This window comes from Cervus canadensis, chromosome 8 (genome assembly GCF_019320065.1).
Source record: "Cervus canadensis isolate Bull #8, Minnesota chromosome 8, ASM1932006v1, whole genome shotgun sequence".
Lineage (NCBI taxonomy): Eukaryota > Metazoa > Chordata > Mammalia > Artiodactyla > Cervidae > Cervus > Cervus canadensis.
This window is the reverse complement of record NC_057393.1, coordinates 65,871,307-65,886,953: the sequence shown is the minus strand read 5'-3', so window position 1 is coordinate 65,886,953 and position 15,647 is coordinate 65,871,307. Positions and strand designations below refer to the sequence as shown.

At 51.0% G+C, this 15,647-nt stretch overlaps 1 protein-coding gene across 9 annotated transcripts in view; it reads left to right on the top strand.

Annotated features, from left to right (window-relative positions):
* Window positions 1–15,647, top strand: part of CDH23 (cadherin related 23) — a 433,939-nt gene that overhangs the window by 187,989 nt on the left and 230,303 nt on the right. For all 9 annotated transcript variants that reach the window (XR_006270872.1, XM_043476661.1, XM_043476663.1 and 6 more), the window contains exon 9: window positions 2,689–2,767. Coding sequence is in view for 8 of the 9 variants with exons in the window: in XM_043476661.1 (XP_043332596.1) it covers window positions 2,689–2,767 (79 nt within the window). In the remaining variant the exon portion in view is untranslated. The remainder of the gene's footprint in view (window positions 1–2,688; window positions 2,768–15,647) is intronic.

Below are 15,647 nucleotides of genomic sequence, written 5' to 3'. Positions count from 1 at the left end.
ATATTTTTCATATAACCTGTTACAGAGGCAGCATTGTCTGGTGGGCAAGAGCATTTTGGAGCTAAAGTACCTGAACCCGAATCCTGGCTTTCCATTCACTCCTTGCGGTGGGACCTTGTAAAGGCCACCTACCTCATGGCCCTCAGTTTCCTCACCTATAGAATGGAACTGTCTCCTGGGGTAGTTGTGAGGGTGAAATGAGTTAAGGTGTAAGAAGTGCACGTAGCAGCGCCAGGCACAGAGCCAGTGCTGGAGAAGGGCCCCTGCTGCGTGGCTGCTTCACACACTCTGGTACAGCCCAGGTCCTCAGAATCCACTTCAGGAGATACACCTTTAATGGCATCTTTCTCTGACTTTGTAACAGTCTGTTCCCCGCCCTCCCCCCAACCCCCACCAGGGGAATCTAGACAGAGCTCCTGTGGAGGGGTGGAGTTGAGGGGTAAGGTATGAAAGGAAGGAGTCAGGCCTGCTCTCTACAGAGCCTCAGCCTCTGTGTTGAGACCATTTCTCTGCAGTAGACGTTTCCTCTGCAACATTCTCACCTTCCTTCAGCCAAGCCTGGGGGTGTTCCGGATTGCCGCATACCTGGGCTCAGGAGAGGCCAGAGCAACAGCTGTGTGCGGGTAGCTGCCCTGGGAGGGTGAGGTGGCAGATGCCCCTCCTGTGTCCTGGCACGAAACCAGGAGGAGTCAGGGGCGCACCATGCCCACCCCAGGGCACTCCCTCCAGGGCAGAGTCCTGCATGTCAGGAACCAGCCTCTCTCCATAGGAGAAGGTGCTCAGAAGGGGGTAGAGTCTGCAGCCTACAGGCTTCAGTCTCTAGCTGATGAATGGCCAATGCTTGAGAGGTGCCAAGGCTATTAGAGACCTTCATCAGACATGCAAATGCCAGGGTTGGTATCTCCCTAAATACTGGGTACAGGGCTGTCCTACTTTCCCTCCATCAGCCATGGGACCTGCAGCCTGGGCCAGAAGCTGGGCAGACAGGGCTGGTGTGATAGGCCGTGTAGAGCAAAGTGAAGCTTTCCCCAGGCGAGGGGCAACTCAGCAAGTGGTGGTGGTGAAGTTAGGATCCAGCTGTTCATATGTTCATTTATTCAATGAATTAACTAACCAATTGGTATCTGTGCAGGCTAAGTGGCACAAATTAGTCGTGTCTAACTCTTTGCAACCCTGTAAACTGTAGTCTGCCAGGCTCCTCTGTCCAAGGGTTTCTCCAGGCAAGAATGCTGGAGTGGGTTGCCATGCCCTCCTCCAGAGGATCTTCCCTACCCAGGGATCGAACCCGCGTCTCTTATGTCTCCTGCATTGGCAGGTGGTTTCTATACCACTAAGCACCACGTGGGAAGCCCATTGGTATTTGAATGTGTTCATTATATGCTAGCATCTCTTCCTAGAGAGTCTTATACCTCCACAGCCCTGCCAGGGCTGTGTCTTTTGCCTGAAGCACGTTCCTTTTTGTTTTCTCTCTCTGGCAAGCTATTCACTCCTCATTCTTGCATGTGTGCTTAGTCACTCAGTCGTGTCCAACTCTTTGCGACCCCATGGACTACAGGCCACCAGGCTCCTCTGTCCTTGGGGCTTCTCCAGGCAAGAATACTGGAGTGGGTTGCCATTCCCTCCTTCAGGGGATTTTCCCAACCCAGGGATCGAACCCACGTCTCCTGCACTGCAGGCAGATACCTTACTGTCTGAGCCATCAGGGAAGCCCAAGAATCCTGGAGTGGGTAGCCCAGCCCTTCTCCAGGGGTTCCTCCTGACCCAGGAATTGAGCTGGGGTCTCCTGCATTACAGGCAGATTCTTTACCAGCTGAGCTACCAGGGAAACCCCCCTCCTCATGACCCATCCTAAATGTCGCCGTTTGTGCAGCTCTTTCCTCCTGGTGGGCTTCTATACTTTGGGGTACATTTATGCCTCCAAGAAACCCTGTATCTGTATAGCAGTGTCTGTCCATATGTCCTTGATCCCTTACCACAGATTGTGTGCTCCCCCGAATCCCATCGTGGGTATTCCAATCCTGGGCCCTTCTCCCCAGGTGCTGTAGAGAGAATGAATGGGGTGGGAGACGGAGCGGTGGGAGGTAGGAGCTGCCGGTTGCAGTGCTGGATGGGGTATGGTTCAGAGGACCGTGGTGGCCACCACAGTTGTCTTGGTCATCCCTAAAGATACCCACTTTCAGGATTTATGATGCTTTCATTCACAGAAGAATTCATCCTTGATGCTCTTCTTTACTCAGGTCCTAGTGAAAACAACATCCCAGGATTTTGTGTTATTCATTTTAAGATGGGGCAAACTGAGACCAGAGGAGTGCAGCAAACTTCTGAGGTCACACAGCAACTTGATGTGTTCAAGATAGAGACCAGATCTCTTTTCCTCCTGCTGATTGCTCCTCTATCAGTTCTTCCCTGGGTGATTCATCCGAATGAAGGGAGATAGGGAGCGGAAGAGGGAGTGAGAGCATCAGCAAGGTTGGGCCTCTCCAGTGGACACGGAGGTGTTTGCCTGGGGCCTCAGTGTATATCCCAGGAATGATAGGGGCAGCTAAGGTCTCTGTACTCGGCCCCTACTTCCTAGACTGACCTGAGGTCCCCAGGGGGAGGGAAGCTGTGGGTATCAGGACAGCTACAAGAAGAACAGCACCTGGGGCCTGACCTACCAAACTCAAGTCCTTTCTCTTTCCCACCCAGGGCACGACAGTGCGAATTATCACTGCCATTGACCAGGATAAAGGACGTCCCCGGGGAATTGGCTACACTATCGTCTCAGGTAAGGCCTGGGGTGCCCTAGTGCCCCACCCCTACTCAAGAAGAGCCACTCTAGGAGAGTCAGGCTCTGTGGGTGTGTGGGACAGTGGCATGAGGGGACCTGTCCCCAGGGACAACCCAGACCAAAGGACTCAGGAAGGAACTGCCTAGATGAAGGAGGGGGGAGCAGGGGAGAAGAGGAGTTCGAGGCGGGGGCGGGGGCGGGGGGGGTGGCACTTGGGTGATGGTGGGGACAGGAGTGTGCATTGCTCTCAGGTCTCAGGCGTCTGCGCACTTTGGGGCTCTGAGCCCAGGTTATTGGTGACTCTTGTCTAACTTGTTTCAGTACGCTGGGTTTTTGTTTGTCGTTACTTGGTGAAAAGATGGCAGTTTTTACATCATTTTAGAACTAAATCCGCTGCAACTTTGGCTGATTTCATGCTCTCTTCACATTTCTGACCATTAGACAGTCACGTTTATCTGGAATGTTGCAGGGAGGCACGTAAGCCCTCCTTTCCCACCTAGGCTCTTGGTTGAGCAGAACAGTGACTGAGTGCAGAGAAAGTTCTGGTTGGTAGGACCCCTGACTCCACATCCCTGCCTAGAGACTAACAAAGTAGCAGCTCCTTGGTCGTCGTGGGTCTGGGTGGCTTTGGAGCAAGGGGACTGGTGAGAGGTGCAGGAAAAACTGCTCACTCATACACAGACTCTGGATCAATCTGTCCCTGTTCTCCCACCCCACCCTGGCCTCCCTGCCCAGCCTGCTGGGTGAGTGAAAGGTGAGCCTGGTGCATCTGCGGGGAGGTGAGGGGCTGTTTGAAGGCCAAAAGGATATCAGGCCACTAGGCCAGTGTCCACCCCATTGCCCCTCCCTACCACACTGCCAAGAGAGTAGACTTGGCATTTAGGGGCATTTTCTCCCTAAAGCTCAGGACACCAATGTGTAGTGATCAAGAACATGGATGGAGTCTCTTGAGCATACTCTCTAGGGGTGGATCTCCATACCCTCCATAATATGGGAGCAGTAAGAATGCCTACCTCAGGTGGCTCAAAAATCAGAAGGCTTATTGTATGTAAAGTCTTTAATAAATGTATGTGGGGTATTGATACTTTGTAAATGTTAACTGTTATTAATGTGCATGTGTGCATGCTTATTGGTTGCTCAGCCGTGTCTGACTCATGGTGATCCCATGGACTCCCACCCTCCAGGCTCCGCTGTCCATGGGATTCTCCAGGCAAGAATGCTGGAGTGGGTAGCCATTCCCTTCTCCAGGGGATCTTCCTGACCCAGGGATCAAACCCAAGTCTCCTGCCTTGCAGGCAGATTCTTTACCATCTGAGCCACCAGGGTCATCTAATAACACCTTCAGAGTGCTGAGGGTTAGGTGGTGGGAGGGAGACCAGTCACATCCTTGGGAATGCAGGAAATCAGGGGTATTGTGGGCTTTCTGTAACCTGCAGCTTCTAGCACAACTGTTAACTGTGCTTCTAAGCCCACGGGACCCTAAGACCCAGGGTGAATGTCAGAGCAGCTCACGTGGTGAGCGGCAGCAACAGCAGTGTGGGTTTGTGCCTGTGCTTCCCCCACCCCTCTTCCTCCCCATTCTCATGCCCAGCACAGGGCTCCACAAGAGGAAAGTCCAATTTGTACTTGTGGAGTGGATGAATGGATGGATGGATAAATGAATTAATGTATGTTACTCTATGGTAATGGGTTTTCAAATTCCATTTTGCCCAAGTATCACCTGGGAGCTCCTACCAAAAAAGCAGAGTCCTTGGCATCCATGAAGGTTCTCATTCTACAGGACTAGGGTGCAGCTCAGGAAAGGTCCTTTCTCTTTGAGCCCCAGAAGCAGCTGGTCCTCAGGCCAGGATATGGGAAAGGAGGTCCTAGGAAGGGCCATGCTGGTGCTGGTCTCCTTCATGAGTTTCTCAAATTGGGAAGCAAAACAAGTGCCTCGTGGTAACAAGGGGCTTGTGCTGGAGATCTGAGTGAACACCAGTGAGCCCCAAGGCTGATGGAGTTGGGAACCTAGTAAAAGCTGGCAGCAAGAAGGGGGCACCTGGCTGGGTAGGGGATTGTCTCCTCATCTCATTTTCTCTGGGCTGGTTCTAGACATGCTCTCAGACAGGAGTGGGGAGCAGAGAGTCATGGACAGCGAGAAATTCCTCTCTGATACCAGATGGCCATCTTCCAAGGCATTAGTCTATTTCCAGTCTGCACTGGGTACCAAGCCACCAGCCCCAGAACCTCAGGCCCTCTATAATAGAAATGGCCGCAGCCACCCCTTTCCCCTGGAGCAGGAGGCTGGAAGGCAGAGCTGCTGAGGCTTTGGTATCTGAATGGTGCTCTGGAGCTTACAGTCTGGGGACAATTGCCTGCAGCAGCATCGCATGAAATGGCAACATCCTGTGAAATTTCTAGGGACACACTTTCTTGGGCCAGGTGCAAAAAACAGGATAGGAAGGGAAACCCAGGATATGAAAGTAGAGGTGGGGATGCATGCGAAGGTGGGTGCAGGAGGCAGAAATTTCTGGAAAACCTCGAGCACTTAGCATAGCTTTATAGGATTCCCAGAACAGATGTGCCTTGAGGGCTTTTAGAAAGGATGACAAACGGGTTTTCTCTTACCTGCCAGCTTTGATTGATTGGTAATGGCTGCCTGAAGGGGACCAGGAAGCCAAACAGGTTCAGTGTGGTCTTCAATTGGTAGAGTCTACTGTGGGTGTGGAAATGGAGGGGCAGCACTGGGGCAGCTGTCTGCCGTCCTTGGTGGGGTAGCACTTGGAACACGTTTGCAAGGTGGCCATGACGGTCCTCACTGTAATGGGTATTTGTCACCAGCAACCCCACCCGGATCCTTTTCAGACAGTTTGAGGAAAAGGCAGTCCCCTTTCTTCCCTTCCTATCCTGAGCACCTGGTTTCCCTCCCTGCCCTTCTCCCCAGGCATGGGCTGGCATGGACCCCTGCGAGCCAACCTCAGCCCAAGTCTAGGCAGGCAGACAGGCAGCAGGGCACACTGCCCAGGGGAGTGTGATTTGACCTCTTCCTACTTCCCTCAGCTGGTCAGTGTAGACACTACTGCAAAGAACATTGTCTGCTGAGGGTCTGGCCTCTCATGCCTTCCTCTCCAGTGGTGTTAAGGCCTGGGTGGCTTGACCAGTGCCTGTTTGGCTCGAAACGTGAGAGGGGATGCCCTGGCAGTGCCCCTTCACGCGGACTGTCCCACACTGACCCTGAGTGCCTGGTGGGAGCCTGCCCCAGCTCAGGTGCTCTGGGATCATTTTCAATTGAAAGAAAGGACTGAGGGCCTCAGGGGCTCCCAGAGCCAGGTGTGAGTCCTGCGGGCACTGTGGGCTAGCCCGTCTCTGGGCACCTTAGGAGCCTGGGCAGGTGGTCTGTCTCAGACACAGGCCTGAGCCCACAGTGACGCACGGCACACAGTTAACCCGCCCAGCTCCCTGAGGCCCTGTCCCCTCCAGGCTGTTTATCAGCTCTGCAGCTGGGGGGATTTATGTCCACACACCAGTGCTTTCCCCATTCCTAATGACCCCTCTGTTTTGCCAAGAACAAAGAGACCTTCAGAGGTAAGTTATGGCTCCTTTGCCATCAATTTGTTCTCAGCCTCTTGTGGCCAAACTACGACCGAAGAATGACAAGGCTGTTTCCCATAGAGGACCTGGCATGAGCCCCATGCTCCCTCAGCCTGTGCCTGCCCTGCCACTCACCAAGGGCATCACTTCCTCCAGGGTCTGACCTCCAGAGCTCTGCGGGCTCCTGTCCCCAGTGGTCAGCCTCACCTGTGGTCTGAGCAGACACCCTCCCCCGCCAGATGGACATAGTCCTGCACCCCTGCCCAGCAGAGCACTGGACTAGGAGTCCAGAATTGTCAGTTTGAGGCCCAGCAGTGCCACCTACAGCAAGGCATTTGGCCCTCTTCACCCCATATCCCCATCTGTGGAACAGAGATGACAAGTCCCATGGCAGATAAGACAATGCCAGAGAGACCCCAAAGGACCATAAAATATTAAACATTATTAGTTGTTGAAGAAAGTTCAGGACCAGGGGTTCTTGGGACCCTTACTCATTTCCTCCTTCATTCATTTAAGTATAGAGAAGTAAGTGGTTGAGCATGCAGGCTTTAGGGCCATATTCAGGGTGGTGACCACTAGCTGAGCTGCTCAGTATGGTTGCCTTGAAATGTACAGAGCTTTTGAAATGCAGCTGGTCTGATTTGAGATGTGCTAAAAACACACAGGGTTTTGAAGACATAGTATGAAAAATAGATTGTAGAATATCTCAATAATGCCTTACATAGATGACATGTTAAAATGGTATATTCAATATACTGGGTTAAAGATAGCATATTATTAAAAGTAATTTTACCTATTTTTTCTTTTAATGTGGATACTAGAGAATTTCAAATAGCAGGTGTGGCTTGCATTCTGTTTCTGTGGGCTGCTCTATTCCAGAGGTAGACCGCCTTAACTTGCCTTCCACTACCTGTGTAACCTTCTGGGCGTCAGTTCTCCACTCTGTGAAGTGGAGGTAGTTATAGCCCAGGTCTCACAGGGATGCTATGGCGTGTACACACTTAGCGGAGCGCCTAAATGTGTAATCAGTGCTCAACACACAGGGACTTGAATATCCACCTCCAGTGGACTGAGGGTCTTCTCTGTCCTAAAGTCCTGAGAGCTGGTAAGGCCCGAGTCACCATCTCAGCCACAGGAATCTGCAGGCAATCTGGGGGAGAGGCTGAATTGAAGCGCCCTGGTGAAATGCTGTGGAGACAGGCATGGGCTGTGCTGATCATTGTTGATGTAGAGCAGTGGCAACTCCCAGGGGGGTTGGCTAGACTGCTCTTTCTACTCTTGTATATATTCAAAAATATCCGTCATAAGAAGTGAGCAAGAATCCGTGGGAGGGGGTACCTCCCAGCTGTCACCAGGAGGGGAAGCTTACCAAGGAGAGATCTTCTAAGGCAGCCCTGACAGATGAGCAGCTGGGAAAAGTGGAGCGAGGGTCTGTTGCAGGCAGAGGAGCAGGACGTACCAAGATCCCAGAGCAGAGAGAGTGTACCCGATCGCCAAACTGCAGTCACGAGCGTGGCTGAGCGCAGCACGTGAGGGAGGCCACAGAGGGGAGACGAGGCCAGTGCGCAGGGTGTGGAACGCCCTGCCCAGGAGAACACCAGGCCCTGGTCCTCAGGGCAGGGGGGTTCCAGTTCAGCAGCGGGGGGACGTGGTCAGGGGTGTGTTGTGCAAAGCTCACAGTGGGTTGGGGGAGGGCAGGTGGGAGCAAGCAGGTCAGCAGGGAGGCTGCCCGAGTGTCCCCAAGTGGCAGACATCACAGAGGGGGCACAGAGACAGAGCCAAGGACGGTGAGAAGGCCACGCTGACAGAAGGTGATTAGTGGGGCAGTTGTTTTAGGCATCAGGAGGAGCCCAGGACTGGACCATGGCCTGAGATGCCTTTAGAGTCCCCTCAGGCAGAGAAATTATTTAATTTCCAACTACTATTTGTTCCAGAGAGGCATCCTCTCTTCCCAGTTAAGTGACCTGGAAGGAGTCACTAAAACTCTTGAAGCATCAGTTCCCCCATCTTTAATCTGAAGCTGATGGTGTCTTTCTCATGGAGTTGTAACAAGTAAATGAGACCATTATATAAAGCAAGTGGCATTTGGCGCCTGTCCACCGTAGGTCAGCACCCAGCAGGCCTCACATGTCCCTCCTGCCCACCACTGGCCAGGATGCAGTGGGGACAAGCACATACCATGCTGGCAGGAGCCCACCTTGCTAGCTGTGACCACTCATATGTGTCAACAAGCAGGCCGCCCGGGTGGTCAGGGGACCAGATTGGAGGCTCCTCTCAGTCAGTCCCAAGAGCTCTAAGGCCTGGCATTCTGTCCTGCTATCATCTTCCCACAAGTTCCCAGACTCTTCATCTCTCCTTAAGCACTCGTCACAGGAAGCCCATCCAGGAGAGGCTGTGAAGCAGTGGTCCTCAGGGCGGGGCCTCGGACCAGCAGCAGCAGCATCGCCTGTTAGCCATGTGAATTCTCAGGCCACCCCGGAGCTACAGAGTCAGACTTGGGGATGGGGCCTAGGAGACTATTTAAGAGGTCTTCCAGGTGATTCCAACACTGTCTGAATGCTTTCCTCCACTTTAGAAGCATTTTGATTTTCCAGAAGTATTGTTTTGAGTTCTGTCATTTGACTCTCTCCTTCCCATAACTGCCGCTAAACAGACCCTTCTCCAGCAGCCAAAGGGCCCCCCTCCCCACCCTGGGGTATGAGGATTTGGTGAAGGAGCCCAAGCTAGCACTTCCCACTCCAACCTGCATTACAGCCCCCGTCTCAGCCCAGACTCCACTTTCAGGCTGAAGAAGCCTAACCTCTCCCATCATCTGGATGCTTTCTTGTCTGAGCCCTGCTTCTCTGGGTCTCCTGCAGTCCTGCCATATACCCGATTTGTTAGGTGTGTGTGTTATTTGTGTGTGAGCCACTGGCCATTTAATCCCTCACAATAGTGTATGAAGGAGACAGTATTACTGCACTTTGTTGGCATGTATGGCAAGGCTTGGGGACTTTTATCCATTGACCAAGGGTCACAGCCACAAAGCGGAAGAATAGGGATTTGAACCCAGGTCTCTTGGGCTCCAGAATATAGCCAGAATTTGCATGACAGCAGCTGTTATCAAAGTGATGTCTCCAGATGTCTCCACCTGGGTATTATTAGAAATGAAAAGCTTTGTACCCTACCCTAAACCTGAATCAGAAACTCTAGAGGGTGGGGCCTGCATGATACTGTTCTGATGGCCTGGGGACCACCCTTTGAGAAGCTCTGGTCTTGAACAGCACGTGTCATCCATCAACAGGTCAGTATCGCCCCCAAGGGGGCAACAATTTGTTCTGAGAGGTAAAAAAAAAATACCTTACTCCTTATATGTATAAAGCACAGATATATATATATATATATATATATATATATATATGCTATATTTGTGATATTAAAATTTCATGCAGGTTAGGGGAGCAGTTAGAAAAAAATGTCTTAAATGGCTAGGGAGGTTGGAGGGGCATGTGATAATGAAAATAAAGGGTTGAGAAACAATGGCCTCAAATGAAGAATAGGTGTGCAGTATCAAGGTTGAAACCCCTCCGTCCCAGCTAAGAAGGCAGTGGCCTTACCACTGGGTCATGCTGGGGGACCTGCCCAGGTATGTTAGTGAAAGACAAAGTCTTCACTCACCACTTGCTGAATTTTACTTTTAATGTTACCAAGTGAGGCAGTTCCTTGAAAACACATTGAACACTGAAATGAAAGCTGTGTGTATGTGTGTGTGTGTAAAGAGAGAGAATAAGCAGTCAAATTTGCACAAACCCACATATGCCAGTACATACCCCTCCACATATGCCAATAACTAAATGGAGCCCCCGGCCATGGCCTGGTAGGGGACAGCTATCACAGAAGACCATCATTTGAATCACTTCAAAGCCCTTGTGATTAAGCTGCTTGGCAATTTTCTCCCCCCAAGAAGTAAAAACTTAGGAAAAGCAGATCTGCTTTGGAAATCAGAATTGCACAGCAAACCCCCTGGCTTGGAGTACATATTGGGTGCTGAAAGCCCCAGGAACCTCAGGGCATCTGGCCAGGCACAGTGGGGAATGGCTGGAGCCAAGAGGAAGTCAGGGAGGAGTCAGGGCTGATGAGAGACAAGAGGTGGGGCCAGTTGGAGGAGGGCATGTAAGGCAAAAGATGTGGATTCTTGAGCATGTCTGGGGGTGAGAGGGTCATCAGAGGATTTATCTCACGGAAGTTCTGGACAGTCAGAACGGGAAGCACTGGAATGAGGATGGTCTCCTAACAGGCTGCTGCACCAAACTAGGGCAGGACTAGGGTTTGCTGTGGAGATGTAAAGGAGGAGATTCATTAAGGTGATATAGTGAAAATGGATGGTGCAGGGAAAGAGGGAGACAAAAAAGCATCTAAGCTCTAAGTCTCGGTATCTAGGGTCCCTGTAGTGGCCTAGGCAAAAGGGGGCATATTCATAAGGAGAGCTGATCTGCTTACACCTGTGACTGCCATGCTAGACCCATGTCAGCACATATACCAGAGCACCTGTATCCCATGTCAAGGCAGAAATCACTAATTGATCTCAGCACACTTTCCCACTGAGCCTGAGTGGGCCTCCGAGCCTCCATCAGCCACTGGTAGTTGATAGGCCTTCTCTAGAGAGCTGGAATGAATATGCCATCCAAGGTTTCTCCAGTTTGCATCCTGTGGCTCTCTTCTTTCAACAATATTTAAGGGGCAGTTCCTCTGACTTTTAAAAAATTTAATTAAAAAATATTATTCACAGTGCTCTCCCACCGGCGTACCAAACCAACAATAAGAGGTCACACTAACACTGAATTCCTCCTGGTAAACCACGGGAGAGCCCTCACTTCATTCTCCCTGTTCGTTCTGCCTCCTCTCTTCCGGGTTACACTTCTTCACGTCCACTCCCCACACTCTTCTGTGCTCTGTCTTTGTGCCTTTCCTGAGGCCCTGCACGCTCTTTGTCAGCAGCTGTATCTTGCCTCTGGCATCCTTCCCATGAATCGAATTGGCCAGTGGGCTTTGAAGAGGTTTCACCACCATGGTCTGAGACTCTCCCTTTCTGCCTCTCCTCTTTCCCATACCCTCATGGGCAGAAGTCTCTGACCCTTGCTCAAGACACTATAGAGCCTCCTATGGGACCCATGTACTGTGGGAGCCTACCCAGGACCTCCCTCTCGGGTCCAAGCAGCACCTGGGTTCCACCTCCACAGCTGGGCAGGGGTGGCCCTTGCTTAGCTCAAGAAGCAGCTCTCTCCAGGCCTGGGATCTGGCAGACCAGTCATGGCTGAAGGCTACTTTCAAGGGCTCTGGCTCATTCTAGTTCATGCCTAGAGATTGCTTCGGAGAGAAGTTCTAGTCTGTTTTCCCTATGTCAACAGACATTTGTCTTATTAAAAAAATTGACTTCTTTCTAGTTTTTCCTCATCTCTAAGTAACTGCTTTTTATTGCAGAGATCCTTGGAGGATTGTGAAATTAGCCAGCATTTATTTTGCATTCTCTTTCTTTCTTATCTTGGCACACTTCAAGCGCACAGAACTGATTCAGACATCATCTTTGGCTCCAAGTCAGCACTGGTCCTTATATGGCCCTCTTCAGTTTCATTATTAGTTTTTAAAAATTTTGTGGACACCTGTGAACCCACCAACCAACACAAGAGCCAGACCGTCACTCATCCCGTACATCTCCCTGTGTTCCCCATCCAGTCCATCCCGACTCCCCATCCCACAGCCATCTCTTTGCACCTTGCGTTGTTTTTTTTTCTTTTTTATTTCTTTGGTTTCAGAGAATGTTTTGTCACATGTGCATATTGCAGTTGTCTTTGAACTTTATTTTAAAAGTATGTTACACATAGTCTCCTGGGACTTGTGTTTTCTCTTCAATGTTACGTACAAGATCCATCTGTATTTTTTTTTTTTTGGTGTCATTATTTGTTCATTTTTATTACTCCGTATTACTTTGTCATGTGAAAATATCGCAGGTAATCCATTTTCTTGTTGAATGGTGTATGCACTGCTTTTTGCTATTGCAAACCATGCTGCTCTAACATCTTGTGTATCTCTCTCTCTAAACATGTGAGAGGGTTTGCTCTGGGCTCGATACACTCTCTGTCACCCTCACCCTCACCCCAGAACGCGGCCGGCCAGAGCCATTTTATAGATAAGGAAACCCACAGAACTCATGAAACACTTAGGGTCACACAGCACATAAGTTGGGGGCACATGTTTCAAACCCAGCTTTTCTTGCTTCCAAAACCCACATCCTTTTTACCATCTTTTACTATTCTGCATGGGAAGCCAAATGATTCATGTCAACCCCCTGGTCTATGTACCAAACTAGAACCCCAGGATTCATTCATTCAGTTAACCAGCCAATATTAATTGAGTTCCTACTGTGTGCCAGCCTCCATGCCAGACCCCGGGGACCAGTTGTGAAGGGAAAGTTGCTGTCACTGAGCCCACAGAGCTCACATTCTAGTGGGGAAGACATAACTAAATATCAGCAAAGGCAGTGTCTCCTGGCCATATTAAGCACTGAGCAGGAAATACTAGTGTGAGAAGGTAGCTGGGCTGGAGGGCCACTCAGGAAGAGGGGGTCAGGAAGGCTGGACTAGGGGGATCTCAGCCTCCCTAGGCTGTGGGCTTGGCAGGAGATCTCATCCCTCCCTCCTCAAAAAAGGTCTCAGATATCTTTTGGGAGATACAGTGAGCCCCTCTCAGCGGCTCACATTCCCCGCTCCCTTTTTCATCTCACTCTCTGGATGACTGCTCAGCTTTCCAGGCAGCCCCCAGCCGGGGCTAATCTGAAATAAAAGTTTTTATTTATCTAGCTTGATACCTGGTGCAAGGTTAAATCATACAAGAGAAAAAGCAATAAGAGAAAGATTAAGTGTAAGGCGCCGTCTTAGGCATGCCCCTTTGCAATATGGTTACAAAGATATTAAGCCCAAAGTCACCCACAGCCTCACATGGCTGTACCCTCCCCTTTCTAGGCTCAGTGATGGGGTGGGTTCCAAAAGAGGAGACACCCTGGGGTGCCCTGCAGAGAGGGTGAGCAAAGCAGATGGAGTTCTACTGGCTCAGCCCATCAGCCACCTCCTGCCCCTGTACGGCTCTGATTCATGATTTCCTGGGGGAACAAAAATGTTGACATCTGCACCTACATTCCTGTCAGCATCTCCATGTCATCAGTATTTATTGTGTGCCTGCTATGGGCCAGGCGCTCTGGAGAGAGAGAGGGAGAAATCGTAGTCACATTCCCTTCTCATGGCCAGCCTGGCTCAGGTCTCAGCTGACCTTGAGCAGGTTACTTCTGTCTGTGCCTCAGTCTCCTCATCTGTACAATGGGAATATTAATAGAGTTTATCAAAATATTATCTTCTGGTTGATGACAAATGCATACACGAAAAGATACCAGGATTCCTCAGCACATAGATGGTAATGGAGACTCTAGAAAAGTAAATGTCACTGGCTCTTGCTCCTCCTCTCTGCCTACAAAAATCAAAGACTATAGCTCTTAGTAAATCCCCAAGCATTGCAGGGCCCCTTGGGCAGGGAGGAAGGCACGTGCTATCCAACTGACCTGTTTTTTTGCCCCTGATCCCTTGTGGGTGTCCCTTGCACAAAGTCAAGTCAGTAAGTCACCTGGGCCGCTCTGTCAGCACCCTCCCTAGCCACTGAAAAGGCCCAGCATCCCCCGGACACCCCATGATCCTGGAGCCAAAATGGATCGTGGGTGGACAGGGGCTGCTCATCATCCCCCTGCAGCTATACCTGGGCTTGGGCCCCTCAGCATCCCTGCTGGGCCCCTTTATGCTCCATCTCCTCCCCCACCATTTAAACAGCTTCTCCCGCTCCAGCCTTCAGCTTTTCTCTGGATGGGGCCCAGACAGGACCACAAGGACACCATGCCACCCTCCCCACCCCTATCTCTCCTACAGAACCCATGTTTTAAAGCAAATTTAAAATATGGAAGGAAAGGAAGGGATCTCTCTTTTAGCCCACATGTCAGCAGGCCCACCCACAGATTCACCATACAGGTCCAGTATCAGCCTCAGGGAGAACCTGACCGCACAGGTAATCCGTCACAGAAGCTGAAGCACGGCATGTATGACGGATGCTCCAGGAGGTCAGGAAAGTGCTGGTTCTTGAGAAGGGCAGTCCTGGAGGGATGCTTTGGAGAGACCACGAGGAAGGGGATGTCACCAGTCACAAGGCAGAGTGTGGGCACACATTCAGGGGACCTCCCCATCAGCCCTAACACCCTCTTACAGCATGGGCTTCACACTGGGAGAGCTTTCAATGCCAGAGTAAGGGGTCACAGTAACATAGGAATAGTAACGAACACTTTTGTGGATGCTTAGAACTAGATCTAAATGCTTCTCCTGCATCAACTCTTTCAATTCTCCTACTAACCCCATGAGGTAGGTACTGTCATTGTCTGCCCATTTTGCAGGTAAAGAAACTGAGGCCCAGCTGCCCCGAGTCACATGGCTGGTAGGAGGGAAGAGCATGTTAGCTCCAGAACCCACACTTGCGCAGTGCCTCTGGCCTCCCCTCCCGGTGCCCTGGACACCTGACGGTGCTGCCGGAGGCTGGGAGTCACTGGGTCTACCTGTGGGCTCGGCTGTCTTCCTGTCGCCCTGCAGCCCTCCCTCTGCCTCTCTGTCAAGTGCTCCTCCTGAGTCAATTAACTGGCTGCCCCATTCAAATATTTGACCAATATCCTGGAAACAGAGATTTCAGGGCAGATATTTTCAGACATTGATTGAAGTGAACAAACATTCTGACCCAGAAGGGATTTATTGCTCACATTTTCCTTCTGCTGGGCCGGGCTCCATTCCAGCACCTTCAGAAGGCCTTTCTTTTGTGGGGGCCAGTGGGGTGGAATCGAGGCAGCCTCTGTTTTGCAGCTCACTGCCCCTCCCACACCCTCCTGCTGCCAGCGCAGGTAGAAGCACCTGTTCTGAAGAACTGTATCAGTGAAACACTTTGGAATCAGTGAAAGCAGAGGCTAAAGGGCACTTCACCACAATGTCCAGCATAGCAAGGTTTATTTTAAAGGAGCCAGTGACCGATTTTTCTTCTTAATGACAGTGTGTGTGGGGGGGGGCTGTCGTGTCCAACTCTTTGTGACCCCATGGACTACAGCCCACCAGGCTTCTCTGTCCATGGGCTTCTCCAGGCAAGAATACTGGAGTGCATTGCCATTTCCTCCTCCAGTGATCGAACTTGTGTCTCTTATGTCTTCTGCATTAGCAGGTGGGTTCTTTACCACGGGTGCCACCTGGGAAGCCCCTTA